At 38.0% G+C, this 20,828-nt stretch overlaps 1 protein-coding gene across 1 annotated transcript in view; it reads right to left on the minus strand.

Annotated features, from left to right (window-relative positions):
- The window catches only part of CFAP91 (cilia and flagella associated protein 91), a 71,696-nt gene that overhangs the window by 2,194 nt on the left and 48,674 nt on the right, over positions 1 to 20,828 (minus strand). The window contains exons 15-17 of the mRNA XM_049785548.1: positions 15,267 to 15,415; positions 14,631 to 14,722; positions 10,545 to 10,773 (exon numbers count right to left, since the gene is read on the minus strand). Coding sequence (XP_049641505.1) covers positions 10,545 to 10,773; positions 14,631 to 14,722; positions 15,267 to 15,415 — 470 coding nt within the window. The remainder of the gene's footprint in view (positions 1 to 10,544; positions 10,774 to 14,630; positions 14,723 to 15,266; positions 15,416 to 20,828) is intronic.

The raw sequence follows: 20,828 nt of genomic DNA on the forward strand, positions 1-20,828 counted from the left end.
GTGAGACCATTCTGCATTTTTTCTCTCTCTCTTATTTCACTCAGCATAATAGATTCCATGTACATCTATGTATAGGTAAATTTCATGACTTTATCTCTCCTGACAGCTGCATAATATTCCATTGTGTATATGTACCACAGTTTCTTTAGCCATTCATCTGTTGAAGGGTATCCCCCCCTTCATATATTCTTTTTGAAATAACTTTGTTTCTCTCTGGAAACAATTTTGTTATGGTCAACCATGTCAACATTTTTTCTCTCTCTCTTATTTCACTCAGCATAATAGATTCCATGTACATCTATGTATAGGTAAATTTCATGACTTTATCTCTCCTGACAGCTGCATAATATTCCATTGTGTATATGTACCACAGTTTCTTTAGCCATTCATCTGTTGAAGGGTATCCCCCCCTTCATATATTCTTTTTGAAATAACTTTGTTTCTCTCTGGAAACAATTTTGTTATGGTCAACCATGTCAACTATGTAATGCATTTTTCTTTAAATAAAATTTAAAAAAAAAACACAAATAAGCATGATTCATCTATCCTTGCTTAGTCACCTCTTTTTTTTTTTTTTTTTTTTTGGTTTTTGGGCCACACCCGGTGACGCTCAGGGGTTACTCCTGGCTATGCGCTCAGAAGTCGCTCCTGGCTTGGGGGACCATATGGGACGCCGGGGGATCGAACCGCGGTCCGTCTCCTAGGCTAGCGCAGGTAAGGCAGGCACCTTACCTCCAGCGCCACCGCCCGGCCCCGCTTAGTCACCTCTTGAGATTGGGGGGAATTGTTCAACATTCTATCACTGGCAATAAGGTGAGATGTAGATGATAATATGTGATTCTGTTAGATTACAGTGACTCTTTTATAGTCCTAGTACTCCCCAGAAATATAAAAAAGTGTAGAATATTTTTAATTGACAGAATGCATTTGCTTATAAATGCTTATTTGCATATACTAATATGGTCAAATTAAATTGTTTTAGTGTTGAACCAATCATATCATTAGAATAAATTCATTGGGTACTGATTTAATGTCTGAGGTTTTGCTTTTCTTTTCTAGTCCTGCAGGTTCCTTATTTGATCACATTTTAGTGACTTGTGCATCTATTCATGAAGATACTGTTCAGTAATCTTGTAATTCAGTAATTCTTGTCTGAATCAGATCTGGTATCATTATAGAGGATTTTTAAAATGTGATAGGATAGGAGGAGCAGAAGCAATACCACAGAGGTAGGGCTTTTACCTTGCACATGGCTAACCTGGGTTCAATCCCAGGCATCCCAGATGGTCCTCCCACCCCCAAGTCTGCCAGAAGTCATTCCTGAACACAGAGCCAGGAGTAAAACCCCCCAAAATGTGACAGGAAGCCTTTATTTTCTGGACCAAGTTAAATTGTTTCTGAAAGAATTAAATATCCTTAAATGTTTCCTGAATTTAATACTGAAACTCTGATCCTAGAGGTTTCTTTGTGATAGGTTTTTATTGTTGTTTTGGTTTGGTTTGGAGACCACATCTGGTGGGTCTTAGGGGCTACAGCTTGATCAGTGCTTGAGAGTTCCCCAAGTGGAGATGGGGAACAACGGATTGAACACAAAATTCTTGAGTGCAAAGCATGTGCTCCAGACTATTGAGCAATCTCTCCCAGATTTCTATGGAAAGGATTTTGAGAACAAAATCAATTTACTTAACGGATAGAAAGCTGCACAAATGATTTTCTATTGTCATAATACCTAATTTGGTAAATACCATATTTAAAACACTTAGTCTTTTCCATCTAGTCAGATTGATTTTCACTAAATTTCTAAATATTCCCTTATACTTTTACTTAGTGTGCCTCTGTAGTGACAAGTCTCTTTGACCAGAGTGGTAACTGCCACTCAGTATTCATGTTATTTGTGTTTTCCTTTTAAAACACATTTTGCTAGATACTTACAAATCTTTTTGTTTTGTTTTGTTGTCGTTGTTAATGTTTTTGAGCCACACCAGGCGGTGCTCAGGAGTTACTCCTGGCTATCTGCTCAGAAATAGCTCCTGGAAGGCACGGGGGACCATTTGGGACTCAGAGATTCGAATCAATCACCTTAGGTCCTGGATCGGCTGCTTGCAAGGCAAATGCCACTGTGCTATCTCTCCAGCCACAATACTTACAAATCTTATATATTTAGCTGTGTGTTGCTTGAGAGAGACACTTTACAATACTCAAGGGCTACTCTGGAATACTGTGTATGTTGCTTGACTTGGAACACTACTAATGGTGCTCAGGGAAACCCAGGCTTTGCTGAAGATAGAGCCTGGGATTCTACAAGCAAAGCATGCATTATGGCCTTTGGGCCATATCCCCAGCCCTAATTTTATAAATCTCTTTAAAGAATTAAGTTTGTTAATAACTTCTATTGCTTGTACATGTTCTGTTTCATTCACTTCTGCTTTTATCTTAAATTATCCCTTAACTACTTATTCTGAGTTTATTTTATTTTACTTTTCTAGTTCCCCTACACAAAAACTTAGTTTTAAACTTCTAATATGAATAAATAAGGTTATGAATTCCTCTACACATTTTGCTTTAGTTGAATTTCATACTTTCAGAGATAGATTTTTTTGGTTTTGTTTTTGGCACAATATTGGCAGTGCTCAGAGCTTCTCCTAGTTCTGTGCTTAGAGATTACTCCTGGCAGAGTTCAGGGGATTATATGAAGTGATGGGGATCAAAACCAGGTTGGCCACATGCAAGGTAAACTCTCTACCCACTGTATTATTTCTCTGGCCCAAGAGTTAGATTTTCTTAATCATTAAAATCAACTATTTTCTCGTGTCCATTGTGATTTCTTTTTTGACTCAACTATTATTTGGAAATGTATTACTATGGTAGAGGTAACACACATACATCATATGTGTGAGGTCCTGAGTTCAATCTCTGTACTGTCCCACTACCCTCTAAAACCATCAAATATGGACTCTATGAAAGCAAAAAAAAGTATATTGCTTAACCCCCAATATTTGTGGTGTCTCTATATTTTTTCTTTCTCTCCCAACTTCAATTATTTTTGTGATCAAAAAACATATTCCATAAAATTTAATTTATTTCAATTAAAAATTTGGGTGGGGATTTGGGCCATAAAGAATTAAGAAAATTTAGGGACCGGAGAGAGAGCATGAAGGTAGAGCATTTGCCTTGCATGCCGAGGACGGTGGTTCAAATCCTGGTGTCCCATATGGTCTCCTGAGTCTGCCAGGAGTGATTTCTGTGTGTAGAGCCAGGAGTAACCCCTGAACGCTGCCAAAAAAACAAAAACAAAACAAAACAAAAAAAAAACAAAAACAAAAACTAAGAATTAAGAATTAAGAAAATTTAAATAGACATATAAAAGTACCAAGTCTGTTTTATTCTAAGAAAGGGAATATTGGCTTTATATTGCAAAATATAGATACTGCTGAAGAATCTACATTAATAAGTAAAGATTATAATAAGATCATAGAACATTCAATATAAGTGCAATTTTAATTCTTTATTGAAAAAAATTTCCTACCTTTGAAGTCAGTTTGTTATGACTGTGTTTTGCTATTGATTGCACTAGTCTGGTCCTATTCTATTGCTAGGCCCCAGGTCCAGGACTATATAACTTTACAGAGGAACTTTGATCATCACTCGAGATGCTTATTTTCACAAGAACTAAGATTATGAAAGTTGGGGGGGGGGAATATATTAACTCAATCCATTAGTCAAAGATAATTGTGTACTACCATATACTTTCTTTTTCGTCTGCTCAGATGAGTTTTAGAGAACTACGTAAGAAGTTTCATATTAGCTTTTTTTCAGACACCTCTTTAAATCCTTTTTCAGAATGGATATGACTTAATTTTAATTAATAGCATTCTAGTTGGATTGGGCAAATCAGAACCAGGGGCCAAAGGCAACTTGCTGCCAGTTTTTGTAAATAAAGTTTGATTGAAACACATATGTTCACTCATTATGATATTTACTGCTGCTTTCACTCTAAAATGACCTATTAAAAGTACCAATAATTTATTTCTGAAGATGTTCTTGTAACTTATAGTAAAATATTTTCTTTTTCTTTTTTTGGTGTTTGGGTCACACCTGGCAGTGCTCTGGGGTTCCTCCTGGCTCTACACTCAGAAATTGCTCCTGTCAGGCTCAGGGGACCATATGGGATGCCGGGATTCAAAGCATCGTCCTTCTGCATGTAAGACAAACGCCTTACCTCCATGCTATCTCTCCAGCCCCCAGTAAAATATTTCTATAATAAACTTCTGCTATTTTAAAAGAAAATTACATTTTCTTTGATAAAATCTTGTGTTGATTAGTTGTTGATGCTTCTTTTTATTGTCCCTCTTATTTTCTCATCTTTTATAGAAGAGCTGCCTCATTTCTTTTTTTATTTATAATAATAATTTTTATTTTGACCAAAGTGGATTACATATCTTTCACAGTCTCATTGCAAGGTAGATGGACTTGAGGGTGTCTAGTATGGAAGCGCACAAGAAACAGCCCTGCCCCTCAACATTCCTGCAGTGCTCCTTATGCAGACATTTCTATTGTTATTATCCAAGATATGAAATGATGGGTCAAAGGATATGTGAATTTTCACATTTAGTAGAAAATTCTTTGAATTACTGTTTGGAAAATTAATAATACTTCATTATAAGAAACATTTTATCTTTGTTTCACCAAAGTAACATATCCTCATAGTTAAATAAGTATTAAAATGAAACATGAGAACACATTTTCTTAAAGTATCCAGGAAACACAAAAATGAATCGAGTTCTTCATTTGATTATTATTACTGAAAAATAATTTCAAAATATTGGAATATTAAGAAAAATAAATTTCTTTTCTCCATATACTGACTGACACATAAATGAAAACTCTAATCTCGGGAAAAGCACAGTCTGTTGGAAGTCTTTGTGATGAATTGCAGCACTTCTTCAAAAAAAGATAATGATCTGTTAAAAAAAAAAGGCACAAGTATTTATGATTAGGCCTCTTTCTAGAAACAAGTGTGATTAGCTCAATTTATCCAAAATGTACTGTGATATAATTTTATTTAGAGCCATGTAGTGAAGTTAGCCCCCACCCACAGCCAGCTCTGCACCTTATGAGTACCAGAATCCATTTTTCTGTTGTTATAGCCCACAAGTTAGTGCAATAATTCTGTCTGTCCCTCCCCCTCTGACTCATTTCACTCAACACAAGACTCTCCATATCCATCCAGGATTAAGTGAATTTCATGACTTCATTTGTCCTAATAGCTGTATAGTATTTTATTGTGTAGCTGTACTACAGTTTCTTTATTCTCTCATCTATTTTGGCACTTGGGTTGTTTCCAGATTCTGGGTATTGTGAATAGTGAATATAGAAGTGCAGATGGGGGCTAGAACAATAGCACAGCAGGTAGGACATTTGCCTTGCACGTGGCTGACCTGGATTCAATCCCCCACATCCTATATGGTCCCCAGAATCTGCCAGAAGTAATTTCTGAGTGCAGAGCCAGCAGTAACCCCTGAGCACCACTGTGTGTGGCCAAATGCTTAACTAAGTAAGTAAATAAATAAATAAATAAATAAGAAGTGCAGATGCCTTTTATATATTTTGTTTTGGGTCCCCTAGGGTAAATCTCCCTAGGTCACATGGGAGCTCAGTTTCTAGTTTTTTGAGGAATGTCCATATTTTCCAAAAAGGCTGGACCTTATGATAGTCCCACAAGCAGTAAACAAATATCTTTTTCCTCACATTCACTCCAGGACTGGTTGTTCTTGTTATATTTAATGTGTGATGCAAGATTATATCTCATTTATTGTTTTTATTTGCCTCTCTCTGATGATGTGAAGCACTTTTTCGTGTGCCTTTTGTTGATCTGTATTTCTTCTTTGAAGAAGTTTCTGTTCATCTCTTCTTCCTATTTTTTGATGTCTTGGATGACATCAATGTCTTGGAGAGCTCTGTCTATATTTTTCTTTATTTACTTTGTTTCTAGGTCTTTAATCTATTTTTATTTGATTTTTGTGCATGGTGTTAAAAAGAATTCTGAGTTCATTTTATTTGCATGTAGCTGACCATTTTCTCAACACCACTTGCTGAAGAGGCTTTCCTTGCTCCACTTTATATTTCTTGCTCTTTTACCAAAGCTGAATTGATCATATACCTAGAAATCTGTCTAAGGATATTCAAGTCTATTTCCTTGATCTGAGGATCTGCATTACAATACAATAGTTTTTGGTTTTGGTTTTGGTTTCTGGGGCACACCCAGTGATGCTCAGGGGTTATTCCTGGCTATGTGCTTAGAAATCGCTCCTGGCTTGTAGGACCAGATGGGACTCCAGGGAATCAAACTGCGGTTAACGTAAGGCAAGTGCCTTACCACTTGCGCCACCACTTCGGCCCCTACAATACCATTGTTTTAATGACTACTGCCTTTATAGTACAGTTTCAAGTCGGAAAAAATGATGCCTCTGGTCTTCTTTTCCCCAAGGATTGCTTTAAATTTTTATGGAAGTTTATTATTCTGAATGAATTTCAGGAGTAGTTAATCTATTTCTTTGAAAAATGTCATGGGGGGCCAGAGAGATAGCATGGAGGTAAGGCATTTGCCTTCTATGCAGAAGGTTGGTGGTTCGAAACCCGGCATCCCATATGGTCCCCCGAGCCTACCAGGAGCAATTTCTGAGCACAGAGCCAGAAGTAACTCCTGAGTGCTGCTGGGTGTGACCCAAAAAAAAAAAAAAAAAGAAAAGAAAAGAAAAGAAAAAAGAAAAAAAATGTCATGGGTATCCTTATAGAAGTTGCAGTGAGTCTATACAATGCTATGGAGACTATTGTCATGTTATTGATGTTAATCCTCTCAATTCATGGTTATGTGTTTCCATTTCCTGTGTCTCCTCTTTTATTTTTTTGGTGGGCGCACACGGCAGTGCTCAGGGGTTACACCTGGCTCTGTGCTCAGAAATGACTCCTGGCTCAGGAGATCATATGGCATGCCAGGGATCAAATCTACATCCAACCTGGGTCAGACATGTGCAAGTCAAACACCCTACTACTGTGCTACCACTCCGGCTGATCTCTTTTATTTTTTGAAGCAATACTTTGTAGGTAGATTTGGAGAGGTCTCTCATCCTTGATTCCAAGTTCTTGGTTTTCTGAGGCACAACTATGAACAGAATTGTTATTTTAATACATCTTTTTTCTCTTTCATTATTTGTATATAGGAATACCATACATTTCTGTGTATTAATTTTGTAGCCTAACAATTTACTATCCAGATCTATTATTTCTAGAAGTTTTTTTTAGTCTTTAGGATTTTCTGAAATAGTATCATGTCATTCACAAATAGTGAGAGCTTGACTTCTTTCTTTCTTTTATATCTGGATACCCTTGATATAATTCTTGCCTAATTGCTATGGCAAGTACTTCCAATACAATTTTGAATAGCCATGGTGAGAGTGGAAAGCCTTGCCTTGTGCCAGATATTAGAGAAAAAAGCTTAGAGAAAAGACTTTTGCTTCTTTGAGTATGTTTGCCATGGCCTTGTGGTAAATGATTTTAAATTACTATACTGAGAAAAGTTTCTTCAATACCCATCTTAAGAAATTTATTATGAATGGGTGCTGGATCTTGTCAAATGATTTCTCTGCATTTATTCCATTCATATGATTTTTATATTTTCCTTTATGTTCACATGCCTGAGATGAATCCTACGTGGTCATGGTATATAATCTTTTTTGCTGAATTGTTGGGTTCTTTCTTTCTTCTTAATTTTCTTTCTCTCTCTTTTTTCTCCTTTCTTTCCTTCTTTCTCTTTCTTTCTTTCCTTCTTTCTTTCTTTTCCTTCTTTCTTTTCTTCCTTTTTTGTCTTTCTTTCCTTCCTTATTTCTTTCCTTTTTCCTTCCTTCCTCCCTCCTTCCCTCCTCTCTTTCTTCCCTCCTTCCTCCTCCTCTTCTTCCTTTTCTCCCTCCCTCCCTCCCTTCCTTCACTCCTTCTTTCCTTCCCTCCTCCCTCCCTTCTTTCCCTCCCTCCCTTTTTTACCTCCCTCCCTTCTTTCCCTCCCTCCCCTCCCTCCCTCCCTCCCTCCCTCCCTCCCTCCCTCCCTTCTTCCCTTCCTTCCTTCCTTCCTTGTCACACTCGGTAGTGCTCAGAGGTTATTCCTGGCTCTACACTCAGAAATTGCTCCTGGCAGGCACAGAGAACATATGGGATGCTAGGATTCGAACCACTGTCCATCCTGGATCAGCTGTGTGCCAGGCAAAAGCCCCACTGCTATCTCTCTGGCCCTGAGTTGTTGGATTCTAATTGCTAGTATTTTGTTGAAAATGTTTGCATCGTCAGATATTCATCAAAAATATTAGCCTGCATTTCTGTTTATGTGGTTCTGTTTTTGGTATCAGGGTGATGTTAGCGACATAGAAATTGATGGAAGTATGTCTATTTCTCCACTTTCCTGAAGTTGGGAAAGGATTGGCAGTCAGCTTTCTTTAAAGGTCTGAAAAATTTCACATAGTAAATATTTCTGGGTCTAGACTTTTGACTTTGGGAAGACTTTTTATTACGATTTCAATTTCCTCAATAGTGACAGGTCTTTCTATATATTCTAAATCATCTCGGTTCAGCTTTGGGAGATGCTAGGAATTCAATCATTTATCCATTTCCTCTAGGTTCTCTTGTTTTATGGAATAGAGGTTTTTAATGTAATCACTGATTATCCTTTAAATTTCAGTAGGGTCATTGTAACATCCCCTTTTCATTTCTGAAACAATATTGGGGTTCTCTTTTTCTGTGAATTATGCTAATTTTTATCAATCTTATTTACTTTTTAAAGAACCAACTCTTGCTTTCTTTTATCTTTAGGATTTTTGGAGGGAGTGGTTTCCAGTTCATAAATCTGCTCTTAGTTTTATTATTTCCTTCCTCCTGCCTACTTTTAGCTCATTTTGTTAGCCAGACTTTTTTCTTAGGGTGTTCTTTTTTGGGTGTGAAAATGGCACTTCTGTGTCATGATAAGGACACAACTGACACTCTTTCAAACATTTTTTTTCTTTTTTTGGTTTTTGGGTTATACCTGGCAGCGCTCGGGTGTTACTCCTGGCTCTATGCTCAGAAATCGCCCCTGGCAGGTACAGGGGACTATATGGAATGCTGGGATTTGAACCACTGTCCTTTTGCATGAAAGGCAAATGCCTTTTTCTCCATGCTATTTCTCTGACCCCTCTCAAACATTTCTGAATGCACAGATTCTCAGTTAGCTGGGACTAAGACTAAGCCCTGATGGGTAGTGCAAAATGTTTGGAGCTAGATGGCGGTACATGATACTGGTCTATATAGTAATAAAGTTTTTATTAAGCTAACATCTATGGCTTTGTATTTAATCACATGCTAAAGAAACCCATTAAAAAAAAACCAGCATGCAGCACTATTCACAATAGTCAGAATCTGGAAACAAACCAAGTGCTTGAGAACAGATGAGTTTATAAAGAAACTGTGGCACATCTACACAATGGAATATTATGCAACTGTTAGGAAAAGTAAAGTCATGAAACCTGCTTTTACATGAATGTATTTGAAGAGTATAATGCTGAGCGATATGAGTCAAAGAGAGGGAGATAGATATAGAATGATCACACTCAATTGTGGTATATAAAAAAATAAGATAGCATGGTATCTTATAGTGTCCAGAGACAGTAGAGACGAGGACCAGACCAGTCCATGATAGGAATCTTGCCACAAGTAGCAGGGGAGTGTGATTAAGGCAGAGAAATGACTACTATGACAATAATAGTTGGAAATTATCACTCTTGACAAGAACTGTGTGCTGAAAGAAGATAAAGTGATAAGGATGATGCCCTTCAGCCACAATATTGTAAACTTCAGTGTCTAAAAGAAAAAAAAAGAAGAGAAAAATAAAATAGAGACAGACAAACAGAAGAAAACTGCAATGCCTGCAATGGGGTGTGTGTATGTGTGTGTGTGTGTGTGTGTGTGTGTGTGTGTGTGTGTGTGTGTGTGTGTGTATAAAGGAAACTAGGTGGGGACATTGGTGGTGTGAAATGTGCACATTGTATGACTGAAGCTCAATTATGAACAACTTTGCAATTGTGAAAAAAGATCAAACAACTGTATAATGAACAACCTAGTAACCACAGAGTTTAAATAACTTTAAAAAATTATCTAGCAGGTTAAGAGTATAGTTCAATAGTAGAGAACTTGCTTTGTAGATGTTTTTCCCAATATTTGGGGTTGGGTTTGGAGTTAGAAGAAAAGATCCAGATTCCTGCTTTCTGGAATACAGGACTATACATTTTTTAAATCAACTCTGTTTTCTAGTCATAATCTAAATGGGAAGTACCAATTGAAACGCTCATAAACAGTGGACACTCTTTTCACAAGAGAACATTAACTGCTAGATGCTGCTGCTTTTCCTCCTCCCTCTACTTCCTTCTAGGAAAAAACCAAACCCACCTTAGCTGTTGTTCTCACTTTCTTTCTCATCTTGAATTCCTGGGATATATGGCTCTTCTTCCTCCTGTTCCTCCTCCTGCTCCCCTTCCTGCTCCTGCTCTTGCTCCTGCTCCTCCTCCTCCTTCAGCTGCTGTTGCCATGCCTGCTCCTGCTGCTGCTGTTGCTCACACTCCAACTGCCACTCCTGTTCCTGCTCCAGCTTCCAGTGCTCCAGCTGCTCTTCTTCAAAACGATTTCTGAGCACTTCATCCATTTTAGTGTGGATGATCTGATGGGCAGCAAGAATATGCTTCCGTTGGGCATTCCTCACTGTGCCAAGGAGACCAAAGAATATTCACTCTGAAAATCTTCAGGAAACCATGCCCAGCGAATTTTAGTTGGGTTTTTGTTTTTGTTTGGGGGCTACACTAAGAAGTACTCTGGCATCACTCTCAGGGTTTTCTGGAAACCATGTGGTGTTGGGGCTCAAGCCTGGGCCTCCTCTGTTTAAAGCATGTATTCAGCCTACTGAGATGATACCTCTCGTCTCATTCCAAAGGTTTCTGAGAATGGTAACAAGAAGTGGCTACTGGTGATGAGTGTGGTATTGAAATGATGTATGCATGAAACTATCAATAGCAGCATTAGAAATCACAGTAACTCAATGAAAATTAAAAATATAAAATATTGATGGTTATACTGGACCTGCAGCTGATCACACTGGAGGAGAGCAGCAAAAAAACCATGCTCTCTGCTGAAGGCCTCACATCTGAACACACTGAATCATCCGACAACTGTTGCCCTGGCAATGGCCCAGCTTCATTGCTTTTCCACTAATTTCTGCAGAGACTACTAACCACCAGAAATGCCAGCTATGCTGATTCATTCCAGGCTAAGATCTTCAGGAATGGTAGCCCTGCTCAAGAACCACCATGGTCATCATTTGAGCTTATTGGTCCAGCTCCACAGATCCTTCAAGTCCTGGACTGAAGATACTGAAGACTCATAAATCACTCCTATAATTTTTGTTTGTTTGTTTGTTTTTGAGCCACACCCAGTGACGCTCAGGGGTTACTCCTGGCTATGTGCTCAGAAATACCTCCTGGCTCAGGGGACCATATGGGATGCCAGGGATCAAACTGAAGTCTGTCCTGGGTCAGCCAAGTGCAAGGCAATTGCCCTACTGTTGTGCTAGCACTCCGGCCCAAGACACTCCTATAATTTTAATAATGACTTCACAATAGGAATACACAAAATTAGATGTAAAATTTTCTTTGCAGCCACATAAGTACGATAAACAAAATCAATAGAATGTTCAACTAGCAATAAACAACTTAGTAAGCCTTCAAACAATGACATAATGACCCCATTATGAGATATGAAAATTTTTACAAATTTTCCTTTCTGGAAATTTTTTTGGATAATTCCATTACTTTTTAGTTGTACTTAGCAATATTAGGTAAATTATTCATGCCTGCAAGGGGAAGGCTTAGGGGAAGTTAAACTCTGTTGACAAGAGTGGAATAAATGTTGCACTACAGTAGAATTTGTGTTGGAATATTGAATGCCAGAAGTAACTGTATTATAAAAAATTCTATAAACCACAGTATCTGAAATAAATTTAATTTAAAAAAAGTTTAAAAATATTTGGGGGAGGGGCCGGCGAGGTGGCGCTAGAGGCAAGGTGTCTGCCTTGCAAGCACTAGCCAAGGAAGGACTGCGGTTCTATCCCCCAGCATCCCATATAGTCCCCCCCCAAACCAGGGGCAATTTCTGAGTGCTTAGCCAGGAGTAACCCCTGAGCATCAAATGGGTATGGCCTGAAAAAATTGGGGGGAGGGGGCCAGAGCAAAAGCACAGTGGGTAGGGCAGTTGCCTTGAATGTGGTTGACCTGAGAATGACCTGGGTTCGATCAATGGCATCCCATATTGTTCCCTGAGCCTGTCAGAAGCAATTCTGAGCACAGAGCCAGGAGAAATCCCTGAGCACCACTTGGTGTGGCCCCAAAACAAATATATATAAATATATTATTTTAAAAGAAATTGGCATTTTATTGGTGAATATGGTGTGTAAGACTGAATTCATAAATATGTATATAATATATATAAACATATACATTTGTAAACCAATTTTATTATAATATTAAAAATTATGGGGCCGGGCGGTGGCGCTAAAGGTAAGGTGCCTGCCTTGCCTGCGCTAGCCTTGGACGGACCGCGGTTCGATCCCCCGGTGTCCCATATGGTCCCCCAAGCCAGAAGCAACTTCTGAGCGCATAGCCAGGAGTAACCCCTGAGCGTTACCGGGTGTGGCCCAAAAACCAAAAAAAAATATATATATATATATATATATATATTTTCAAATCACATATTCTTGGCTTGAGGTTGTGTTAAATACAAATTATCTGTTCTCTTTTATAAAGATACCTTTTAGAGATAACCAAATCAAGGTTTTAGAGAGATATACAGAAGGGAAAGTAATTTCTTAGACACCACAATCAGGTTCAATTTCCTGCTTTACATAGAATTCCCTGAGCACTACTAAGCACTTTAGTTCCGAGCATAGAGTCAGGCATATGTCCCAAGCACTGCCAGGTGTGACCCAAACACACACAAAAAACTTTTCTAACTCTAAATAAAGGCAACAAAACCCAAATCTTATTTCCAATGTCCCTTTCTTCCTTTTCTAGAGGGTTCAGTTCAAGCATTGTTCCCTCACCATGATTTCTTCCATTTCACATACCCTCCACCTTTTTTCCCACTTTTATTATAACACTGGTTTATCAAGTTGTTCATAATACAGTCATTTAAATGTTCAGACACCAATCCTACCACCTGTGTGACCTTCCCTTCACCATTGTGTGCAATTTCCCACCCACCACCATAGCCTGCTTCCCTGAAGGCACAAACTTATCAAAACTTAGATCAACAAGGGTAAATTTGAAATGATTGTTATATTTCTCTATGGTGTTACTAAAATCAGTGTCTAAGGATTTACTGAACCATGGTTGGTCTTTGAGCCTACTATATTACTGAGTAAGCTTACTGATCTTGGTAAATCTCAATGTAATTTTCCCATCAGATTCTAGTTGAAATATTACATGCTCTTCTCATAGTCTGCCCAGAATTTCCCTGTGTAACTCTCCAACTTTTTGAATTATTATTTCACTTAAATGTTGGTTTTCAAAAAAAAAAATGTTGGTCTTCTCCTGGCTGGTCCCTCCTCCTGGGACCAGGATGATCTCCAAAGGTATGACAGCTCTGGAGTAATACTCCTTTTTTTTTTTTTTTTAGATATATTTCACTCCTCTATTGACTAAAAGTATTACATTTTGAAATGCCACTTTTGACAAATCATAAATGAAGATTTTTTTAAATTTCTTTTTGTTTTGGGGTTTAGACCTAGGTGTTCTCAGGGATCACTCTTGGTTGTGAGATCAGGGATCATGCCTGCTCTGTGTTCAGGGATCTCTTGGCTCTGTGTTCAGGGATAATTCCAAGTGGGGCTCAAGGGACTTATATGGAATACTTGGGATCAAATCCATATTGACTGTATGCAATGCAAGTGCCCTACCCTCGGACTGTCCCTCCAAGCCCCTAAATAAAGATTTTTACATCTAGAGACAGTCTTGGCAGAAACAGAGGTATTTTTTATTTGTGGCACAGGGTGAGCAATAGAGGAGACTTAAGCCTTGTGAACACCCAGCTTTCAGCTTCCACTCGACATAAGCCATGCTCCAAAAAAGCTTCAACCATAGGAAAGCCTGTGTATTCTCAACACTTACTTTATGTGTAAAGAGCCATTAAATTTTCAAATACTCATCTGGGAATGTGAGAACCTCCTCTCTAAGAAGTTTTGGATTTTGAAACTTCCTGACTTACTTAATCTTCTTCCAAAAATTCCCATACCTGTGCTCAATTTGAAATATTAGGGACACTGAAAAAACTGATTTCTTTTATGGGGATGAAGAGGATGTACACTTGGCAGGTCTTACTACCTGCCAAGAACTACCTGTTCTATGCTTAGGGATCATTCCTGTCAGTGCTCAGGTAATCAGATTCAGTGCTAGGGATTGAACCAGATCTGCCATATAGCAAGGCAAGTACCTTAATCCCTGTACTATCTCTTCAGCTCCTATTAATATATTTATCAAAAATAATAAGAAAAAGCATGTTCATTGGCTTACCCTTTTCTTTGATGAAGTCCTTTTGTACTTCTGGGATCAGGAAACTATAAACCAACTCAGCAACAATTTCCTCTGACTGAAGTGTAGTTCGACTAAAACATAAAAATAAAAAACATCACACAGTGTTTTTGGTAGCCATACTTAGATTCCCTCCACAGCTCAAATGAACTATTTTCTTGATTAAAACTTTGCACATTCCTGCTCTGCAGGGTTCACTCCATTGACAATGCATATGTAACCCTTTCATCATTTACTTTGCCTGCTAGGAAGAGACTAAAAGATATACAATTCATGGAAGCCCTAAACTTAAGACTGTATATACATTGCTTTCATGATTTATTGGATTTTCAAAGTTATTAATATGAAATATTTGAACTTCAGACAATGGTTAAATATCCAATTCCTAAAGAAATGGAAGCTATATGGACCACTATATGTACCACTGAAATATAGGAACCATGAAAAGATAAATGTGTGTTGACTTATTGAGTTATGCTTTTATTTTAAAACGTGGATGTTAGTGCATGAGTTATATATGTATATATATACATACATATACATATATTTCCTTGAAGATAAAATCTTAGACTCTTGAGAGAATATTTACAATCCTACCATCTTTTAGGGGATACATACCGCTTCTCCATTTCATAAGAAACATCATTGATTTGTTTAGCTATCTTCTCAATTTCTGCCCTGGCTTGATCTTCTGCAGTATTCTCTTCAGCATTTAGTATTATATCTTCAAGATAGGAAGCTACAGTACTTTGATGAATTTTAATCACCTGCAAAAATCAATCCCCTACAATTACTAAGGGCAGGAAAACTATTGTTTTTAGTTTAGTTTTTGTTTTTAGGCCACACCCAGCAGTGCTCAGGGCTTACTCCTGGCTCTGTGCTCAGAAATTACTCCTGGCAGGCTCGGGGGAATATATAGGATGCTGGGAATTGAACCAGGACTGTCCTGGATTGGCCGCATGCAAGGCAAATGCCCTACCAATGTGCTATGGCTCTGGCCCCAAGAAAACTATTGTAAACAAGATATGAAGTTATTTATTTGCATTGTTAAATCATGGGTCACTCACTTATTTACCATCTATTCAGTCCAAATTTTTCTAATCCATTTACCCGCCCTTTCTGAGTATTCCTCATTCATTGAACTCATTTCAAACTATGGCCTTGAAGACTAGTGACACTGGTGAAGGGTGGTGTACATTCAATGATGGAAACCCAACTACAAACATTTTTGTAATCATGATGCTTAAATAAAGAAATTATTGTTAATAAAATAATAAAAAAGCTTGAGGGGAGGAGGAGGAGAAGGAAGAGGAGGAAGAGAAAACAGATACTGGGCTACCATGTTTAGGACTCAAACTTTCTTTCTACTAGCTCTATGATTTGATCAATCTCCCTAATAGAATTGCTGAGTCTTCAACTGAGCCAAGAGATGACAATAAAAGTGACTCTTTCTAGGACCCAAAGTTCTCTTTCCCTCTTACCATCCTCTCATTATTTTCCATCCTTCCTTTCTTTTCTTTCTCCCTCCCTCTTTTCCCAAAATCTTTATTTTTCCTAATACTGGTGATCACAAACTATAAGAGTGCTAAGCTTAAACAGCAAATCTGCCCTGTCTGTGCTAGGACAGATGGAACACTGACACTGGATATTTATTTACCTTATAACCACAAGCTTACAAGGCAGATTCTTTAAGTCACTGAGCTTTTCCTCCAGCTCTTCAGAAAGGATTCTTAAGGTAAAGGATAACCTTTTAAAATTTGGTCTTTATTTTCCTTGCATAGAAACATAAAGCTGGAGAAGTCATCTTGAAACTTCTGTGAGTGGGTCATAGGAGATAGTTCAACTGGCTGAGTGCATGCTTTTATGCAGGGATCCAAAGCCCTAAACCCAGCACCACATGGTCCCCAAACACTGCTAAAAGTTTCCCATAAGCACAGTGCTAGAAATAGTGCTAATAGATATCGTCCCCAAACCAAAACTTTCAAGAGGGCCAGACCATAGGCCCCCCAAAAGCAGAAAGTTAGAAAATACCAAGACTCTTCTAAAAATATTTAGCTATCATTATCAGTCTAGACTGCTACAATTTTTTTCTTAAAATAGTATAATGAAATATTACTAGACCAGTAGAGCATGCCTTGCATGCGGATGGCTAAGGACAGACCGCGGTTCAATCCCCGGCATCCCATATGGTCCTCCAAGCCAGGAGCAATTTCTAAGCACATAGCCAGAAGTAACCCCTGAACATCACTGGTGTGGCCCAAAATGCAAAAAAAAAAAAAAAACCCAATAGTATAATAAAATACATATTTCAAAAATATAAAGAGCACATAAAAGTGTAGCATAATCTATCAGAAGACCTTTTGTAGTTTTTCCTGACCACAACTCCTCCTACTCATGATGTTATGGTCACTCTTGCTTTTTCTTTACTGTTTGCTCCTTAAACATGTAACCTAAAATGAAAGTTTCATTTTGTCCATTTACAGGTAGATGCAAAAAGTACCATAAGCACCAAGTGTGGTTTACTTAGTTTTGTATGGATTCACTCTCCTCAACAGAACTGCAGCTTTTGTGGAAGGGCACTTCCCTATTTCATGTCTGAATGTATCTTTATATCTGTGAGAATGTTTAGTGATTACCTGGTACTTGTTTCTTTTCATTGGGTGGGTGGGTGGGGGGGCGGTAAAGAAAGCACATCCAATGATGTTCAGGTTTACTCCTGGTTCGGGGATAATCCTGCTGCTGCTCAGGGAACCATATACAGTTCCTGGCAACAAATCAAGATAAGCTTTGTGCATGGCAAGACCTTCCACATTATAATATCTCTAGCCCTTATTTTGGGTTGGTGGGGAGGGGACACCCAGTACTTGTTTCTTGAAGGACTAGAATAGGACTACATATGTAAGATAAACTATATGTACATCTACCTGTAAAACACCAGGTCTATAGTTTTGAATTCCTATACTATCCCTCTGGAAGAACTCCAATGACTTTGTTCACTGCTTACTAGCTAAATAGGCTACCATTAAAATATACTTGTTCAATGGCTATTCTATGCAGAGGTCTAACTGGTACTTATAAAGTACAAAGGCATACATAATATACCTACTCCCACAGACTCCAGAATGTTATTCAGGAAGCCAGTTCCACCTACATGGAACTATTAGACAACTGAGACTAGTAACAGTTCAGAGATTTGAAGCTTAGAGGAGTCCACCTTTAGCAATATAAGGACTCATAATTTTACATATATCTTACTAAACATCAACATTTCTGGGCACATTGTACTTGTGAGTAAATAAGGAAACATAGAAGTGCTTAAATGGGCACCTGTACATATTCCTTTTCATCTTTCCTAATTGTTATACACACTGGATTATGTTTGTAAATGCAAATATATGAATTAAAGAATGTGTTTATCAGATAAATAATAATAATAAATAAATAAATAGCTAAAAATCTAACATGCATAAGTACTCACAAAGTTCAATAACAAAAATAATGCCAACCAAAAATGGGGGAGGAGAAGAACAGACACTTTCATGAAAAGGATTTATGGATGGTCAGTAGGCATATTAAAAAGTGTTCACCCACCAAGGGGAGAGTAAATGATCATGCAAGGAGTCTATAGTTAATCCCATGACAGTATACTTCAGGGGTGGAGAAACCCTTTATCTCCTAGACCAAGGGAATTCCCTCTACAATATCCCCAATAGTTACTGTGCCTATGCAGGGGGAAAAAGAAAAGGGGGGGAAAAAGCACAAAACAATAATTTTTCCACATATTTATTTATCGATTGATCGATTTTTTTCTTTTTTCTTTTTTTAATTTTTATTGTGACCAAAGTGCATTACAAATCTTTCACTGCATCATTTATGGTGCATAGTGACAATGAATGAGGGGCATTCCCACCACCAGTGCTGTCCTCCCTCCGCCCCTGTTACCAGTATGTACCCCATATCTCCCTCCTCTACCCCCCAGAATGCTAGTGCAACTGGTCTCCACTTTATAGCTTGTTGTAGATTGAGCATCTATTCCACCGTCATTGGAGATAAAAAGGTTAAGAAAAAAAGGAGAAAAAAATTTGGTGACAACTACCAAAAAAAAGAAAGAAGAGAGAGAAAAAAGAAAAAAAAAGAAAAATGGAAGAAAAAAGAAAAAAATGGACCCAGCAAATAAAAATAAAAATAAATCTGTAAATAATAACCACAAGAGTGAAAAAGAAAGAGAAAAGTGGAAGAAAAAAGAGAAGGAAAATAAAGTAAAAAACTAACAAATCAAAACAAAACAAGAAAAAGTATGGGTGCTGGAGTGGTAGGGTTTGGCGTTCCCCTCACTTTTTTTTAATCAAAAATAGAATTGATGTTTGAACATTAGTGCCTGAAATGAGCGTATTATGAACTTTATTGAAAAAATTTTTAAATATGTACACCTATGTTCATTATAGTGCTTAGTACTATTACTGACTTAGGGGACTATATGGAATGCTGGGAGGCAAACACCCTACCACTATGCTATCTCTCCAGCCCCAGGATGTCATATATTTTAAAAAATTGAAAACAAGCACTGGTGAGTATATGGAGAAAAGGGAACTGTGCACTGTAGGTAGGAATGTGAATTGGTATAGACTATGTAAATAATATGGAAATTACTAGTTCAAATTGACATTTACATCTTATATTTACAGTAAATAAAACATGACATGAGCCTAAATGCCTATGAGCAGATAAGTGGATAGACTGTTATATGTAATATTATTACAGGAATACTATACTGCCTTTAAAAGGTAAAATTGAGGGGCCGGAGAGATAGCATGGAGATAAGGCGTTTGCCTTTCATTCAGAAGGTCATCAGTTCGAATTCCGGCGTCCCATATGGTCCCCCGTGCCTGCCAGGAGCAATTTCTGAGCATGGAACCAGGAGTTTCCCCTGAGCACTGCCGGGTGTGACCCAAAAACCACCAAAAAAAAAAAAAAAAAAGGTAAAATTGAGTTTTTTGGTGCAAAATGAATGAATCCTGAGATGATTATGCTAAGTGAAATAGGTAAGGAAGTGAAAGACAATTGAATTATTTTAAACTCATAAATTTACTATAATAATATTAAAAAAAACAAGCAAAAATGAAACTATTTAAATTGGTAAAAATTAACATAGTTCCTAGAGAAAAAAAAAGACATGAAATGAGGAATGAAGAGAGGGTCTTTTTGGTGTTTGAGTGGTACTAGAATTTTGGATTGAGTCCAGTGCATTCTATGCATATACAGATGAGTTAAACTATATCTATAAATTTTTGTTATATTAAAGACTATTAGTAAATCAAAATTTTAAAGGGGATGAAAAAACCCCAACTTGATTTTTTTTTCTATTTGGGGAACTCAAAAGTATGTATGCGTTTTCACTTAACTTTCTGGAATATATTTTTTTAAGTTCCAGTTTGGGGGCCACAGTGGTAGGGCATTTGCCTTGCATGCAACTGACCCGGGACAGACTCTGGTTCGATTCCCAGCATCCCATATGGTCCCTGAGCCTGCCAGGAGCAATTTCTGAGCACAGTACCAGGAGTAACCCCTGAGCACTGCCGGGTGTGGCCCAAAAATAAACGAACAAAAAAAGAGTTCCAGGTTGGCTCTTTTTTCTCTTTTCTGTATCTACTTCAGAAGTAACTAATTACTCTAGTACCAACCCTCCATTTCTAGGGGGTCAGACGCCTTGACTAAAAGAACACGGGTCTACCTCTCCAATGTCTAGAGCCAAGGAGAAATAGCCTCCCAACCTCTGGGTGTTTGGGCGTGGAGATGTGTGCTGGGGGAGGGGAACAGTCATAGCACATTTTTCCCTTGAGAAAAGGAAACTCTTGGAACAAAGTGAAGCCAAAGGGAAAAGAGCTATGGTCTTGAGAGGCAAGCCAGAATGTCCCTGTGACAGAATGCACAAACAAGCACAAACAAGGGGATACAGGTTACAATGCTATAGCTGCAGACTTCAGAATGGTAAGTAAAATACTGGATCAAGTGTGGAAGAGGACTTCGTTATCATACACTGGAGAGGAGAAGACAGCCAATGGAAAGACAGGTGACACAGGCCACTGGAAAGGTCAGTGAGGGGATGACAAATAACACCATACTTGGGAGGAGAGGGGGTCCTGGATATCTAGGAGAAACCTATAACTACCTACTTAAACT

The sequence above is a fragment of the Suncus etruscus genome, chromosome 13 (genome assembly GCF_024139225.1).
Source record: "Suncus etruscus isolate mSunEtr1 chromosome 13, mSunEtr1.pri.cur, whole genome shotgun sequence".
Lineage (NCBI taxonomy): Eukaryota > Metazoa > Chordata > Mammalia > Eulipotyphla > Soricidae > Suncus > Suncus etruscus.